Source organism: Pelodiscus sinensis, chromosome 6, assembly GCF_052426305.1.
Source record: "Pelodiscus sinensis isolate ZL-2025 chromosome 6, ASM5242630v1, whole genome shotgun sequence".
Classification (NCBI taxonomy): domain Eukaryota; kingdom Metazoa; phylum Chordata; order Testudines; family Trionychidae; genus Pelodiscus; species Pelodiscus sinensis.
Window position 1 is genome coordinate 131,604,515 of NC_143057.1, and position 16,428 is coordinate 131,620,942.

The window sequence follows — 16,428 nt, forward strand, 5'->3', positions numbered from 1 at the left end:
GGCAGGAAGAGGCAGGGTGAGGGGGGCAGGGGCGGAGTGGGGGGCAGGAAGAGGCAGGGTGAGGGGGCAGGGGCGGAGTGGGGGGCAGGAAGAGGCAGGGTGAGGGGGGCAGGGGCGGAGTGGGGGGCAGGAAGAGGCAGGGTGAGGGGGGCAGGGGCAGAGTGGGGGGCAGGAAGAGGCAGGGTGAGGGGGGCAGGGGCAGAGTGGGGGGCAGGAAGAGGCAGGGTGAGGGGGGCAGGGGCAGAGTGGGGGGCAGGAAGAGGCAGGGTGAGGGGGGCAGGGGCAGAGTGGGGGGCAGGAAGAGGCAGGGTGAGGGGGGCAGGGGCAGAGTGGGGGGCAGGAAGAGGCAGGGTGAGGGGGGCAGGGGCAGAGTGGGGGGCAGGAAGAGGCAGGGTGAGGGGGGCAGGGGCAGAGTGGGGGGCAGGAAGAGGCAGGGTGAGGGGGGCAGGGGCGGAGTGGGGGGCAGGAAGAGGCAGGGTGAGGGGGGCAGGGGCGGAGTGGGGGGCAGGAAGAGGCAGGGTGAGGGGGGCAGGGGCGGAGTGGGGGGCAGGAAGAGGCAGGGTGAGGGGGGCAGGGGCAGAGTGGGGGGCAGGAAGAGGCAGGGTGAGGGGGCAGGGGCGGAGTGGGGGGCAGGAAGAGGCAGGGTGAGGGTGGGGTCTTGGGGCTCAGTGGGGGATGTGGAGTCTGTAAAATATTGAATCAAGACGGGCGCTCGGGCTGCCGGACCCTGGGGTCCGCAGGTCTCGGTGTCACGTCACCGGCCGCAGGCCCAGAGGCCTCGCCAGGCCCCCTGCCCCAATGTCTCTGGTCTGGGGGTGATTCCCATTCTGACGTCTCTGGGCGTCTCTGCTTCCCGCCCTGTGAGGTCGGACTCCGGCTCCTCCCGTCCGCTCAGGCTGCCTGGCGCGGGAGCGGGCGGGGACCCAGGCCTGGGTGTCAGTAACGGCGCACGTGCCCCACAGCGAGACCAGGGGCTCTGCAAAGTCCCCCCCCCCACGGACCGGGCACGGGGCACCTGCCAGCCAGCTGGTGCCAGACAAGGCCAGGGGCTCGCCGCTCGCCTCAGAGCGCAGGGCCGGGGGTTCATCTGACGCCCGCAGCTCCCCGGGGTTCCAGGACCCAGGCCAGGCCCGTTGGCTCTGTTGGGGTCCTGGGGCCGCAGCCTCACGCCGTGCGTGGGAACACGTCTGCTCCCCTTTCAGTGTGACCTGTCCGGCCTGTGGCGGAACGAGCTGGACTCGCTGATGGAGATACATGACGTTAACGAGGCGGGAGAATTCTCCGGCGAGTACCTCACAGCCGTGACGGCCACCAGCAACTGTGTCCGCAGGTCGCCCCTGAAGGGAGCCCAGCATCACACGAAGCTGAGGGCCCAGCCAACCTTCGGCTTCACTGTGAACTGGGAGAAGTTCTCAAGTACGTGCCGTGCGCCACGCTGGGCTGGGGGTTCCCGTCGGCGTGAGCGGGGCACGCGGAGCGATGGTTTCTTTTCTTGTCGGGACAGAAATCCTGGTGGGGAGGGTGTGGCTGGCTGCAGCCAGTGGGTTGAGGGGTAAAATCGCCTGCACACGGCCTGGCACGCCCCTCACTGGTGCCTGTGCCCGGGTCCGCTCGCCCCCTTTCCGAGGGGCAGTAGCATCTTGGCAGGGCTCAGCAAACAGCCACAAGGAAGGTCCCAGCCCCAGGAAGGCAGCCTCCCGGGGGGGCGGGAGCAGCGTGTGGCACAGCAAGTGCAGATCCCCACTGGAATTACCCCAAACATGACAGTGGCCGCTCACGTGTCTAGCTGACATGGTGCCGAGCCCTGCGTTGGAGGGGCGGAGGCTGGGTTGAGGCAGAGTGATGCTGAGGCTCTAGCAGTGCAGGGGAAGGGTGGTGTGGAACAGCTCAGGTTACAGCAACTCAGTAGTGCTCATCCCGCCCCGGTGCGGTCGCTCCCAGCCCAGCGAGGCCAGTGCCGTAACGCAGAGGCCTGCCAACACCCACCTGTGCAGAGCGTCCTGGCAGCCAGAGCCTCTGACCCAGCCGAGGCAGAACAAGACCTGGGCTCTGGAAGAGCGTTTTACGTCACGGGTCATGACCACTGGAGAGGCTGGGCTGGGCATGCGGGGCATCCTCCATCGCTTCGAATCCTTAACTCAAGACGAGTCTCCCTCAGTGGGGGCCAGACCTAGGGACTGGATTCTGGAGAGCTGGGCAGTTTCCCGGGGCTGGAGGCTGGAGAGCCGGGGAGTTTCCCGGGGCTGGAGGCTGGAGAGCCGGGGAGTTTCCCGGGGCTGGAGGCTGGAGAGCCGGGGAGTTTCCCGGGGCTGGAGGCTGGAGAGCCGGGGAGTTTCCCGGGGCTGGAGGCTGGAGAGCCGGGGAGTTTCCCGGGGCTGGAGGCTGGAGAGCCGGGGAGGATCCCGGGGCTGGAGGCTGGAGAGCCGGGGAGGATCCCGGGGCTGGAGGCTGGAGAGCCGGGGAGTTTCCCGGGGCTGGAGGCTGGGGAGCCGGGGAGTTTCCCGGGGCTGGAGGCTGGGGAGCCGGGGAGTTTCCCGGGGCTGGAGGCTGGGGAGCCGGGGAGGATCCCGGGGCTGGAGGCTGGGGAGCCGGGGAGCTTCCCGGGGCTGGATGCTGCAGAGTCGAGGAGTTTCCCGGGGTTGGATGCTGCAGAGCAGGGGAGTTTCCCATGGTTGGATGCTGGAGACCTGGGGAGGATCCCGGGGCTGCATGCTGGAGAGCCGGGGAGGATCCCGGGGCTGCATGCTGGAGAGCCGGGGAGAATCCCGGGGCTGGAGGCTGGAGAGCCGGGAAGGATCCCGGGGCTGGAGGCTGGAGAGCCGGGGAGGATCCCGGGGCTGGAGGCTGGAGAGCCGGGGAGGATCCCGGGGCTGGAGGCTGGAGAGCCGGGGAGGATCCCGGGGCTGGAGGCTGGGGAGCCGGGGAGGATCCCGGGGCTGGAGGCTGGGGAGCCGGGGAGGATCCCGGGGCTGGATGCTGCAGAGTCGAGGAGTTTCCCGGGGTTGGATGCTGGAGAGTCGAGGAGGTTCCCGGGGCTGGATGCTGCAGAGCAGGGGAGTTTCCCATGGTTGGATGCTGGGGAGCCGGGGAGCTTCCCGGGGCTGGATGCTGCAGAGTCGAGGAGCTTCCCGGGGTTGGATGCTGGAGAGTCGAGGAGGTTCCCGGGGCTGGATGCTGCAGAGCAGGGGAGTTTCCCGGGGCTGGAGGCTGGAGAGCCGGGGAGTTTCCCGGGGCTGGAGGCTGGAGAGCCGGGGAGTTTCCCGGGGCTGGAGGCTGGAGAGCCGGGGAGGATCCCGGGGCTGGAGGCTGGAGAGCCGGGGAGGATCCCGGGGCTGGAGGCTGGGGAGCCGGGGAGTTTCCCGGGGCTGGAGGCTGGGGAGCCGGGGAGTTTCCCGGGGTTGCATGCTGGAGAGCCGGGGAGTTTCCCGGGGTTGGATGCTGGAGAGCCGGGGAGAATCCCGGGGTTGGATGCTGGAGAGCCGGGGAGTTTCCCGGGGCTGGATGCTGGAGAGCCGGGAAGGATCCCGGGGCTGGATGCTGGAGAGCCGGGAAGGATCCCGGGGCTGGATGCTGGAGAGCCGGGAAGGATCCCGGGGCTGGATGCTGGAGAGCCGGGAAGGACCCCGGGGCTGGATGCTGGAGAGCCGGGAAGGACCCCGGGGCTGGATGCTGGAGAGCCGGGAAGGACCCCGGGGCTGGATGCTGGAGAGCCGGGAAGGACCCCGGGGTTGGATGCTGGAGAGTCGAGGAGGTTCCCGGGGCTGGATGCTGCAGAGCAGGGGAGTTTCCCATGGTTGGATGCTGGAGACCTGGGGAGTTTCCCGGGGCTGGAGGCTGGGGAGCCGGGGAGTTTCCCGGGGCTGGAGGCTGGGGAGCCGGGGAGTTTCCCGGGGCTGGAGGCTGGGGAGCCGGGGAGTTTCCCGGGGCTGGAGGCTGGGGAGCCGGGGAGTTTCCCGGGGCTGGAGGCTGGGGAGCCGGGGAGCTTCCCGGGGCTGGATGCTGGAGAGTCGAGGAGGTTCCCGGGGCTGGATGCTGCAGAGCAGGGGAGTTTCCCATGGTTGGATGCTGCAGAGCAGGGGAGTTTCCCATGGTTGGATGCTGGAGACCTGGGGAGGATCCCGGGGCTGGATGCTGGAGGGACAGGGAGTTTCCCGGGGTTGGATGCTGGAGGGACAGGGAGTTTCCCGGGGTTGGATGCTGGAGGGACAGGGAGTTTCCCGGGGTTGGATGCTGGAGAGCCGGGGAGGATCCTGGGGCTGCATGCTGGAGAGCCGGGGAGTTTCCCGGGGTTGGATGCTGGAGAGCCGGGGAGAATCCCGGGGTTGGATGCTGGAGAGCCGGGGAGTTTCCCGGGGTTGGATGCTGGAGAGCCGGGAAGGATCCCGGGGCTGGATGCTGGAGAGCCGGGAAGGATCCCGGGGCGGGATGCTGGAGAGCCGGGAAGGATCCCGGGGCGGGATGCTGGAGAGCCGGGAAGGACCCCGGGGCGGGATGCTGGAGAGCCGGGAAGGACCCCGGGGCTGGATGCTGGAGAGCCGGGGAGGACCCCGGGGCTGGATGCTGGAGAGCCGGGGAGGACCCCGGGGCTGGATGCTGGAGAGCCGGGGAGGACCCCGGGGCTGGATGCTGGAGAGCCGGGGAGGACCCCGGAGCTGGATGCTGGAGAGCCGGGAAGGATCCCGAGGTTGGATGCTGGAGAGCCGGGGAGTTTCCCGAGGTTGGATGCTGGAGGGCCGGGGAGGACCCTGGAGCTGGATGCTGGAGAGCCGGGGAGTTTCCCGGGGCTGGATGCTGGAGAGCCGGGGAGTTTCCCGGGGCTGGATGCTGGAGAGCCGGGGAGTTTCCCGGGGCTGGATGCTGGAGAGCCGGGGAGTTTCCCGGGGCTGGATGCTGGAGGGCCGGGGAGTTTCCCGGGGCTGGATGCTGGAGAGCCGGGGAGTTTCCCGGGGCTGGATGCTGGAGGGCCGGGGAGTTTCCCGGGGCTGGAGGCTGGGGAGCCGGGGAGTTTCCCGGGGCTGGAGGCTGGGGAGCCGGGGAGTTTCCCGGGGCTGGAGGCTGGGGAGCCGGGGAGGATCCCGGGGCTGGAGGCTGGGGAGTCGAGGAGGTTCCCGGGGCTGGATGCTGCAGAGCAGGGGAGTTTCCCATGGTTGGATGCTGGAGACCTGGGGAGGATCCCGGGGCTGGATGCTGGAGAGCCGGGGAGGATCCCGGGGTTGGATGCTGGAGGGACAGGGAGTTTCCCGGGGTTGGATGCTGGAGGGACAGGGAGTTTCCCGGGGTTGGATGCTGGAGAGCCGGGGAGGATCCTGGGGCTGCATGCTGGAGAGCCGGGGAGTTTCCCGGGGTTGGATGCTGGAGAGCCGGGGAGAATCCCGGGGTTGGATGCTGGAGAGCCGGGGAGTTTCCCGGGGTTGGATGCTGGAGAGCCGGGAAGGATCCCGGGGCTGGATGCTGGAGAGCCGGGAAGGACCCCGGGGCTGGATGCTGGAGAGCCGGGAAGGACCCCGGGGCTGGATGCTGGAGAGCCGGGAAGGACCCCGGGGCTGGATGCTGGAGAGCCGGGAAGGACCCCGGGGCTGGATGCTGGAGAGCCGGGAAGGACCCCGGGGCTGGATGCTGGAGAGCCGGGAAGGACCCCGGGGCTGGATGCTGGAGAGCCGGGGAGGACCCCGGGGCTGGATGCTGGAGAGCCGGGGAGGACCCCGGAGCTGGATGCTGGAGAGCCGGGGAGTTTCCCGAGGTTGGATGCTGGAGGGCCGGGGAGGACCCTGGAGCTGGATGCTGGAGAGCCGGGGAGTTTCCCGGGGCTGGATGCTGGAGAGCCGGGGAGTTTCCCGGGGCTGGATGCTGGAGAGCCGGGGAGTTTCCCGGGGCTGGATGCTGGAGAGCCGGGGAGTTTCCCGGGGCTGGATGCTGGAGGGCCGGGGAGTTTCCCGGGGCTGGATGCTGGAGAGCCGGGGAGTTTCCCGGGGCTGGATGCTGGAGAGCCGGGGAGTTTCCCGGGGCTGGATGCTGGAGGGCCGGGGAGTTTCCCGGGGCTGGATGCTGGAGGGCCGGGGAGTTTCCCGGGGCTGGATGCTGGAGAGCCGGGGAGTTTCCCGGGGCTGGATGCTGGAGAGCAGGGGAGTTTCCCATGGTTGGATGCTGGAGACCTGGGGAGGATCCCGGGGCTGGATGCTGGAGAGCCGGGGAGGATCCCGGGGCTGGATGCTGGAGGGACAGGGAGTTTCCCGGGGTTGGATGCTGGAGGGACAGGGAGTTTCCCGGGGTTGGATGCTGGAGAGCCGGGGAGGATCCCGGGGCTGCATGCTGGAGAGCCGGGGAGAATCCCGGGGTTGGATGCTGGAGAGCCGGGGAGAATCCCGGGGTTGGATGCTGGAGAGCCGGGGAGAATCCCGGGGTTGGATGCTGGAGAGCCGGGGAGTTTCCCGGCGCTGGATGCTGGAGAGCCGGGGAGGATCCCGGGGCTGGATGCTGGAGAGCCGGGGAGAATCCCGGGGTTGGATGCTGGAGATTCGGGGAGTTTCCCGGGGTTGGATGCTGGAGAGCCGGGGAGTTTCCCGGCGCTGGATGCTGGAGAGCCGGGAAGGATCCCGGCGCTGGATGCTGGAGAGCCGGGAAGGATCCCGGCGCTGGATGCTGGAGAGCCGGGAAGGACCCCGGGGCTGGATGCTGGAGAGCCGGGAAGGACCCCGGGGCTGGATGCTGGAGAGCCGGGAAGGACCCCGGGGCTGGATGCTGGAGAGCCGGGGAGGACCCCGGGGCTGGATGCTGGAGAGCCGGGGAGGACCCCGGGGCTGGATGCTGGAGAGCCGGGGAGGACCCCGGGGCTGGATGCTGGAGAGCCGGGGAGGACCCCGGGGCTGGATGCTGGAGAGCCGGGGAGGACCCCGGGGCTGGATGCTGGAGGGCCGGGGAGGACCCCGAGGTTGGATGCTGGAGAGCCGGGGAGTTTCCCGGGGCTGGATGCTGGAGGGCCGGGGAGTTTCCCGGGGCTGGATGCTGGAGGGCCGGGGAGTTTCCCGGGGCTGGATGCTGGAGGGCCGGGGAGTTTCCCGGGGCTGGATGCTGGAGGGCCGGGGAGTTTCCCGGGGCTGGATGCTGGAGGGCCGGGGAGTTTCCCGGGGCTGGATGCTGGAGGGCCGGGGAGTTTCCCGGGGCTGGATGCTGGAGAGCCGGGGAGTTTCCCGGGGCTGGATGCTGGAGGGCCGGGGAGTTTCCCGGGGCTGGATGCTGGAGAGCCGGGGAGGATCCCGGGGTTCGATGCTGGAGAGCCGGGGAATTTCCCGGGGTTCGATGCTGGAGAGCCGGGGAATTTCCCGGGGCTGGAGGCTGGGGAGCCGGGGAGTTTCCCGGGGTTGGATGCTGGAGAGCCGGGGAGTTTCCCGGGGCTGGATGCTGGGGAGCCGGGGAGTTTCCCGGGGCTGGATGCTGGAGAGCCGGGGAGTTTCCCGGGGTTGGATGCTGGAGAGCCGGGGAGTTTCCCGGGGCTGGATGCTGGAGGCCCGGGGAGTTTCCCGGGGCTGGATGCTGGAGAGCCGGGGAGTTTCCCGGGGCTGGATGCTGGAGAGCCGGGGAGGATCCCGGGGTTCGATGCTGGAGAGCCGGGGAATTTCCCGGGGTTCGATGCTGGAGAGCCGGGGAGTTTCCCGGGGCTGGAGGCTGGGGAGCCGGGGAGTTTCCCGGGGCTGGAGGCTGGGGAGCCGGGGAGTTTCCCGGGGCTGGAGGCTGGGGAGCCGGGGAGTTTCCCGGGGCTGGATGCTGGGGAGCCGGGGAGTTTCCCGGGGCTGGATGCTGGAGAGCCGGGGAGTTTCCCGGGGTTGGATGCTGGAGAGCCGGGGAATTTCCCGGGGTTCGATGCTGGAGAGCCGGGGAGTTTCCCGGGGCTGGAGGCTGGGGAGCCGGGGAGTTTCCCGGGGCTGGATGCTGGGGAGCCGGGGAGTTTCCCGGGGCTGGATGCTGGAGAGCCGGGGAGTTTCCCGGGGCTGGATGCTGGAGAGCCGGGGAGTTTCCCGGGGCTGGATGCTGGAGGGCCGGGGAGGATCCCGGGGCTGGATGCTGGAGGGCCGGGGAGGATCCCGGGGCTGGATGCTGGAGGGCCGGGGAGGATCCCGGGGCTGGATGCTGGAGGGCCGGGGAGGATCCCGGGGCTGGATGCTGGAGAGCCGGGGAGGATCCCGGGGCTGGATGCTGGAGAGCCGGGGAGGATCCCGGGGCTGGATGCTGGAGGGCCGGGGAGTTTCCCGGGGCTGGATGCTGGAGGGCCGGGGAGTTTCCCGGGGCTGGATGCTGGAGGGCCGGGGAGTTTCCCGGGGCTGGATGCTGGAGGGCCGGGGAGTTTCCCGGGGCTGGATGCTGGAGGGCCGGGGAGGATCCCGGGGCTGGATGCTGGAGAGCCGGGGAGGATCCCGGGGCTGGATGCTGGAGGGCCGGGGAGTTTCCCGGGGCTGGATGCTGGAGGCCCGGGGAGTTTCCCGGGGCTGGATGCTGGAGGGCCGGGGAGTTTCCCGGGGCTGGATGCTGGAGGGCCGGAGAGGATCCCGGGGCTGGATGCTGGAGAGCCGGGGAGTTTCCCGGGGCTGGATGCTGGAGAGCCGGGGAGTTTCCCGGGGCTGGATGCTGGAGAGCCGGGGAGGATCCCGGGGCTGGATGCTGGAGAGCCGGGGAGTTTCCCGGGGCTGGATGCTGGAGGGCCGGGGAGGATCCCGAGGTTGGATGCTGGAGGGCCGGGGAGGACCCCGGGGCTGGATGCTGGAGAGCCGGGGAGGACCCCGGGGCTGGATGCTGGAGAGCCGGGGAGGACCCCGGGGCTGGATGCTGGAGAGCCGGGGAGGACCCCGGAGCTGGATGCTGGAGAGCCGGGAAGGATCCCAGGCTGGATGCTGGAGAGCCGGGGAGTTTCCCGAGGTTGGATGCTGGAGAGCCGGGGAGGACCCTGGAGCTGGATGCTGGAGAGCCGGGGAGTTTCCCGGGGCTGGATGCTGGAGGGCCGGGGAGTTTCCCGGGGCTGGATGCTGGAGAGCCGGGGAGTTTCCCGGGGCTGGATGCTGGAGAGCCGGGGAGTTTCCCGGGGCTGGAGGCTGGAGGGCCGGGGAGTTTCCCGGGGCTGGAGGCTGGAGGGCCGGGGAGTTTCCCGGGGCTGGATGCTGGAGAGCCGGGGAGTTTCCCGGGGCTGGATGCTGGAGGGCCGGGGAGTTTCCCGGGGCTGGATGCTGGAGGGCCGGGGAGTTTCCCGGGGCTGGATGCTGGAGAGCCGGGGAGGATCCCGGGGTTCGATGCTGGAGAGCCGGGGAGTTTCCCGAGGTTGGATGCTGGAGAGCCGGGGAGGACCCTGGAGCTGGATGCTGGAGAGCCGGGGAGTTTCCCGGGGCTGGATGCTGGAGGGCCGGGGAGTTTCCCGGGGCTGGATGCTGGAGAGCCGGGGAGTTTCCCGGGGCTGGATGCTGGAGGGCCGGGGAGTTTCCCGGGGCTGGATGCTGGAGGGCCGGGGAGTTTCCCGGGGCTGGATGCTGGAGAGCCGGGGAGTTTCCCGGGGCTGGATGCTGGAGAGCCGGGGAGTTTCCCGGGGCTGGATGCTGGAGAGCCGGGGAGTTTCCCGGGGCTGGATGCTGGAGGGCCGGGGAGTTTCCCGGGGCTGGATGCTGGAGAGCCGGGGAGGATCCCGGGGTTCGATGCTGGAGAGCCGGGGAATTTCCCGGGGTTCGAGGCTGGAGAGCCGGGGAGTTTCCCGGGGCTGGAGGCTGGGGAGCCGGGGAGTTTCCCGGGGTTGGATGCTGGAGAGCCGGGGAGTTTCCCGGGGCTGGATGCTGGGGAGCCGGGAAGGATCCCGGGGCTGGATGCTGGAGAGCCGGGGAGTTTCCCGGGGCTGGATGCTGGAGAGCCGGGGAGTTTCCCGGGGCTGGATGCTGGAGAGCCGGGGAGTTTCCCGGGGCTGGATGCTGGGGAGCCGGGAAGGATCCCGGGGCTGGATGCTGGAGAGCCGGGGAGTTTCCCGGGGCTGGATGCTGGAGAGCCGGGGAGTTTCCCGGGGCTGGATGCTGGAGGGCCGGGGAGTTTCCCGGGGCTGGATGCTGGAGGGCCGGGGAGTTTCCCGGGGCTGGATGCTGGAGAGCCGGGGAGTTTCCCGGGGCTGGATGCTGGAGAGCCGGGGAGTTTCCCGGGGCTGGATGCTCGAGGGCCGGGGAGTTTCCCGGGGCTGGATGCTGGAGAGCCGGGGAGGATCCCGGGGTTCGATGCTGGAGAGCCGGGGAATTTCCCGGGGTTCGAGGCTGGAGAGCCGGGGAGTTTCCCGGGGCTGGAGGCTGGGGAGCCGGGGAGTTTCCCGGGGTTGGATGCTGGAGAGCCGGGGAGTTTCCCGGGGCTGGATGCTGGGGAGCCGGGAAGGATCCCGGGGCTGGATGCTGGAGAGCCGGGGAGTTTCCCGGGGCTGGATGCTGGAGAGCCGGGGAGTTTCCCGGGGCTGGATGCTGGAGAGCCGGGGAGTTTCCCGGGGCTGGATGCTGGAGAGCCGGGGAGTTTCCCGGGGCTGGATGCTGGAGAGCCGGGGAGTTTCCCGGGGCTGGATGCTGGAGGGCTGGGGAGTTTCCCGGGGCTGGATGCTGGAGGGCCGGGGAGTTTCCCGGGGCTGGATGCTGGAGGGCCGGGGAGGATCCCGGGGCTGGATGCTGGAGGGCCGGGGAGGATCCCGGGGCTGGATGCTGGAGGGCCGGGGAGGATCCCGGGGCTGGATGCTGGAGGGCCGGGGAGGATCCCGGGGCTGGATGCTGGAGGGCCGGGGAGGATCCCGGGGCTGGATGCTGGAGGGCCGGGGAGGATCCCGGGGCTGGATGCTGGAGAGCCGGGGAGGATCCCGGGGCTGGATGCTGGAGAGCCGGGGAGTTTCCCGGGGCTGGATGCTGGAGAGCCGGGGAGTTTCCCGGGGCTGGATGCTGGAGGGCCGGGGAGTTTCCCGGGGCTGGATGCTGGAGGGCCGGGGAGTTTCCCGGGGCTGGATGCTGGAGGGCCGGGGAGGATCCCGGGGCTGGATGCTGGAGGGCCGGGGAGGATCCCGGGGCTGGATGCTGGAGAGCCGGAGAGGATCCCGGGGCTGGATGCTGGAGGGCCGGGGAGTTTCCCGGGGCTGGATGCTGGAGGGCCGGGGAGTTTCCCGGGGCTGGATGCTGGAGAGCCGGGGAGGATCCCGGGGCTGGATGCTGGAGAGCCGGGGAGGATCCCGGGGCTGGATGCTGGAGAGCCGGGGAGGATCCCGGGGCTGGATGCTGGAGAGCCGGGGAGGATCCCGGGGCTGGATGCTGGAGAGCCGGGGAGTTTCCCGGGGCTGGATGCTGGAGAGCCGGAGAGGATCCCGGGGCTGGATGCTGGAGAGCCGGAGAGGATCCCGGGGCTGGATGCTGGAGAGCCGGGGAGTTTCCCGGGGTTGGATGCTGGAGAGCCGGGGAGGATCCCGGGGCTGGATGCTGGAGAGCCGGGGAGGATCCCGGGGCTGGATGCTGGAGAGCCAGATAGGATCCCGGGGCTGGATGCTGGAGAGCCGGGGAGGATCCCGGGGCTGGTTCCTGGGTCCCGTGGGGGGCCAGGCAGTGGCTGGTCCCTGGGCAGCCCATGACGTGATCATGCGGCCAGGAAGGGAGGCGTCTTTCCCAGCTGCACTTCGTGTGGCCCTTGGAGGGCCCGGGTGGGTTGAGCCTGGCGAGGAGCCTGGCGCCGAGGGGGGTGGAATGAGGCCCAAGGAGGCCCTGGGGGCAGGGCATGCTGACTTCAGTGAGAGCCTGGAGACAAGACAGTGTCTGATGGGAACTGAGTGGGCAGGGAAGTGATTGTTTAATGTTATATGTAACAGAAAGGTAGATATATTGGCTTTGAATTGTTTTGTATTTGAAGTTCCGCTTATGGACATCTTCCCTTGCAATATTGCTCGAATAAACTGCCTCTGGCTACTTGTTGCTTAAACACAACGCAGAGTGAAGGCTCCTTTTCTTCCACAATTTGGTGCCGTGACTCGGATGGCAGCGCCCGGGTGAGGGCAGCGGCAGCTGCTGCGGGCCGTCTCCCCTGCTAACCCCAAGGCGCCTTGCGAGAGGTAAGAGGGGGTCAGAGGGAGGACTGCCCGTGGAGCCGTCTGCCTCGCTGGGCTCACGCCATCCGAACATCTTGAATCTGCAACAAGGTCAGACGCAAATCGGTTAGGGGGAGGTTGTTTTGTTACCCCCGAGTAGGCCTACGTTTACGCAGTGCTGGGAACTGCTGTGGTATTGGTGGTGCCGCCCCGGGTACGGGAGGAAATTGTATTGCGTCTGGACATAAGGCACCTAGGTTTATGCAGTGCTGGGAACTGCTGTGGTTCTGGGGGGAAACGTGTTGTTTGCTGCCCCTGGGGGGAACAGTGTTGGTTGCCGCCCCAAATGTGGACGAGGTCCACAAAGAATGATGCATCTAAATGTTTAAGAAGTTTCTGTGTAAAAAGCATGCTGAGTGTAAATGTAATGAGTGTGAATGCCGCTGCCCAGGTCTCTGAGAAGTGAGCTGATTCCAGCCGCACCAGGGCTCTCCCACGAGGGAGTTCTGAAAGCAAGGGGGGTCAGCCGAACCTCGAGACCGAGCTGATATATGAGAGAGTGACGACTCCCCTTATTTCATGAACTGCTGCTAAAGTCTAAATCTTAAGTACTAGGATGGGGGAGGTCAGTCTAAGCAAGGTTCTTCGCCTTCGAAAGGCACCCCTGCGCATTATATGTACATGCATTGCAATTCAAACACTTGCAGGTACGTGAAAGATTGGAATCTTTTCACAAGTGGTAATCCATCTAAACAGTTTCCAGTCCAGGGTACTTTTGATTATGATAAGATTCTATACCTCAGAGAAACCCTTAGTTCACCAAAAATCCCAAATGAGCAGTGGGGACCATTTGTCTATTGGTGGGAGGAAGCCACAAAGAGACTCCATGAGTCCCGAATGCGGAGTCTAAAGGAATCTCAGGAAAAACTAAAAACACAAGTACAGGATTTAAAATTAAAATGTAAGGCATCTGGATGTCTTCCCATCCAATCCACCTCCTTAGCTCCCTTGGCTCCTTTGTATCCCCAGTTAATTAAGGCTAAGAGGGAGGAAGAGACAGCTGAAGATATAGTGGATTTCTTTAGCATTGCTCAAAGGCCGCCGCCGCCGGTCCATCCCCCTCCAACTTTCTCTTGGCAGGCTGTGTCTCCCGAGCAGTTGGCTGTAGCATCAAACTCATCAGCCCAGGCTTCACCCCCACAGATTAATCTTTCTGGAGAGAGTTTTTCTTCACCAACACTGCCTAGCAGTCAGCAAACCGGGGGGTTTGATTCTGACCAGTACCCCGGTTCGTTTAATTCTACCGGGTCCTACATCCCAATTGCAGCACACACTAGAAATCAAATAGCCACAACAGTCCAGGGTACCCCTTTAGTCATGGCTCCCTTACGACAATTACCTGGTGCTGGAGATGTCCTAGTTACTGTACATGCCCCTTGGACACCAGGGGACCTTAAAAATCTAGCTCAGGGATTTCCAAAATTCAGGGAGGAACCTGGGGAATTTAAAGAAGAACTCGAGATAGTATTGTGACGTAGTGGGGGTACTTGCTGGGCTGTGGTGACCCCTGCTGTCTGGAGCAAGACCCAGCAGGGAAAACCTCGCTAGGCAGAGGTAATGCCAAACTTGTTGAGCCAGGGGCCAGACACCCCCCATGGAGAGGAACAAAGGAAGGTGAATGCTGCCCTGGCTGGGGGGCAGGGCTGGAAGTTGGTTAGTTGGTTGGTGGCTGTCTGGGAGGATGGATGAGACAGCCTAGGGAGAGGAGCTGGAGTTTAGGGGCCCAGTCTCCCCCATCTCAAGGGGGCCTGAGGCATCCTAGCCCAGTTCCTGTAACCAGATTCCATCTGTGCTGCGCTGTGCTGGAGGAGCAATAAACCACCCTCAATTCCACTGGCTGGTGCAGTCTGTTTGTGCCATTTCGGGGTGCAGGAGACGGGGAACCCCCAACGTGCCGTCACAAGTATTCCAATGTTATGATCCTTCATAGGCTGACGTTAACCAGCTCTTACGAGTCATATTGCCACCTGAAGCCCAAAAACGGCTCACAGCTCAGGCAAACTGGCCAAATGCTGACCCTGGAAATGGGCAACCCCTGGCTGACGCTAAAGGCCGTCTGTTGGATGCCATTTCAGAGGTTTGCCCGAAGAAAACTGATAGGACAAAAATCAGTGGCTGTAAGCAAGACAAAGGCGAACTCCCTGCCGATTATTTAGATAGGCTAACAAGGGTATTTGAGCAACATTCCGGGATCGCCCAACCAGCTGAGAATGCCAAAGAGGCAGTGGGGGCTGCTTTTGTACAGGGACTTTTGCCAAAGGTTCAGCAACAGCTAAAGACAATTTGCATTGGCTGGCAAGCCAAGCCCCTTTCTGAATTGGTAGGAGTTGCAAACCATTGTGCAGCTTGCTTAGAGCAGAAGGAAAATGCTGAATCAAAGCTTATGGCTTTACGGTTACAGACCTATGGAGCAAGGGGGGAAGAGCCCTGGGTGGAGCACGGAGGCGAGGAAGAGTTTCCTCATGCCCTCCCCAGCTAAGGAGTGTCGAAGCAAACGCCTCACTCAGTTTACGCGGCTAAACAGACAGTTTTATTGGCCAATAAAAGCAAAGTGAGCCAAACGTGGTCTCAGCAAAGCCGGGCCCAGTAAGGCTGCTTAATACAATCAATCCTAGTATTTTATACCCTTAACCAAACAAGTCTGACGTCAGGGCAAGAAATCAAAGAGAACTTCAAAGAGGAATTATTATCAGCATAGAAAGAAACAGGTTAAAAGGGAGTTCGAGCTTCAGCTCAAAATAGTTCATTAACACATTCCAACAGCGCATCCCTCTGGTCTCTCCCCACCTCGGTGAAGGCCAGCTCACTCCCTCGTGCAGACACAAGAAACTGAAATGGCTTCTAGCTAAATATGAAATAGCTTCTACAGGAGTACGGCATGTCATTACTGTGGCCAGGAGGGTCAGTGGAGAAATGAGTGCCCGAACCGACCATCTCCACACCCCTCGTTGCCTCTTCCCCCTCCTCCTTTCCCAAACCCTGTTGCACCTGCCTTTCCTCCGCAAGTGAATTCTTACTAGGACAGCCTGAGGGAACGTAACTGCATCATGAATCCTTTGCTCCCCATTTCTCAAGCAGGGCCATATGATAATTGTGAGTCTGTACCTTGTCTTGTAGATACTGGTGCCAGCAGATCAGCTTTAAGGTCTGCGGATTTCCCCTGTTCCCTTGTCATGCTCGTCTGTCACTGCTGTTGGTATTTCGAACCAACCCGTTCCTCACCCCGTCACAAAATCCCTTTCTGTTTCCTTGGGGCCCATTTCAGATCAGCCTTTTACTTAGTGCATCCTCCCCGTGAATATACTGGGACAAGAGCTTTTGTGCAAATTGGGCTGCACTATCTACTGTACTCCAGATGGAGTCTTCTTAAATGTCCCTGCTGAGAATCCCAGTCAAGTGCTGGCTACCTGCAAACCGGGGAACCAGCCCAGCAGGGTTTGCCTCTCAGTAACGATCTTGTTGAGTTACTATCACAAGTCCCCTCTTACGTGTGGTCCAAACATGTGAATGAGGCGGGGCAGAGTGGGACAGCTAAACCGGTTAAAATTCTTGTTGATCCTTCGAAGCCTCTTCCCAGAGTGCCACAGTATCCGCTGCGCCCTGAAGCGGAAGAAGGGATTGCTCCAGTAATAGACTCGTTAACAGCACAGGGTATAATTGTTCCTGTTTCTAGCCTTTGTAATACTCCTATCTTCCCTGTGAAAAACCAGGAAAGAACACCTATCGTTTTGTGCAGGATCCCCGTGCAGTTAATGCTGCTGTCCTGCCATCGTTTCCAGTGGTTCCAAACCAGCTACCATTCTCTCTTGTATACCCTCTACAGCCACTTGCTTTACTGCTGTGGACCTTTGTTCAGCCTTCTTTTCTATTCCTATTGAGCAAGATAGCCAATATTTGTTTGCTTTCACCTATAGGGAACGTCAATACACTTGGACCCGGTTGCCTCAAGGGTATACTGAATCCCCATCTCTATTTTCTCAAATCTTCAAGAAAGACCTCGATGACATAGTCTTTCCAGAAAAATCTGTACTCATATGATCTTTTGTTAGCTTCCCCTTCTTTTGAATCCTGCAAAATTGATCCTCTGGTTCTTTTGAAAGCATTGGCTACAAAAGGCCATAAGGCCTCCCGAGAAAAGCTTCAGTTGTGCCAGCCTAGGGTTCATTATCTGGGTCATGATATTTCACTTGGTACTCGACATTTATCAGACGCTCGCATGGCAGCCATTTTAAGAATGCCTAAACCTGTCACTATCTCGCAGATGAGAACCTTCCTGGGCATGGCTGGGTACTGCAGACAATGGATTGTAAGTT

General features: G+C 64.4%; 1 protein-coding gene across 1 annotated transcript in view; it reads left to right on the forward strand.

The window, feature by feature from the left end:
* Positions 1 to 16,428, forward strand: part of LOC149524261 (avidin-like) — a 28,575-nt gene that overhangs the window by 1,259 nt on the left and 10,888 nt on the right. Inside the window, exon 2 of the mRNA XM_089779518.1 lies at positions 1,203 to 1,416. Coding sequence (XP_089635644.1) covers positions 1,203 to 1,416 — 214 coding nt within the window. The remainder of the gene's footprint in view (positions 1 to 1,202; positions 1,417 to 16,428) is intronic.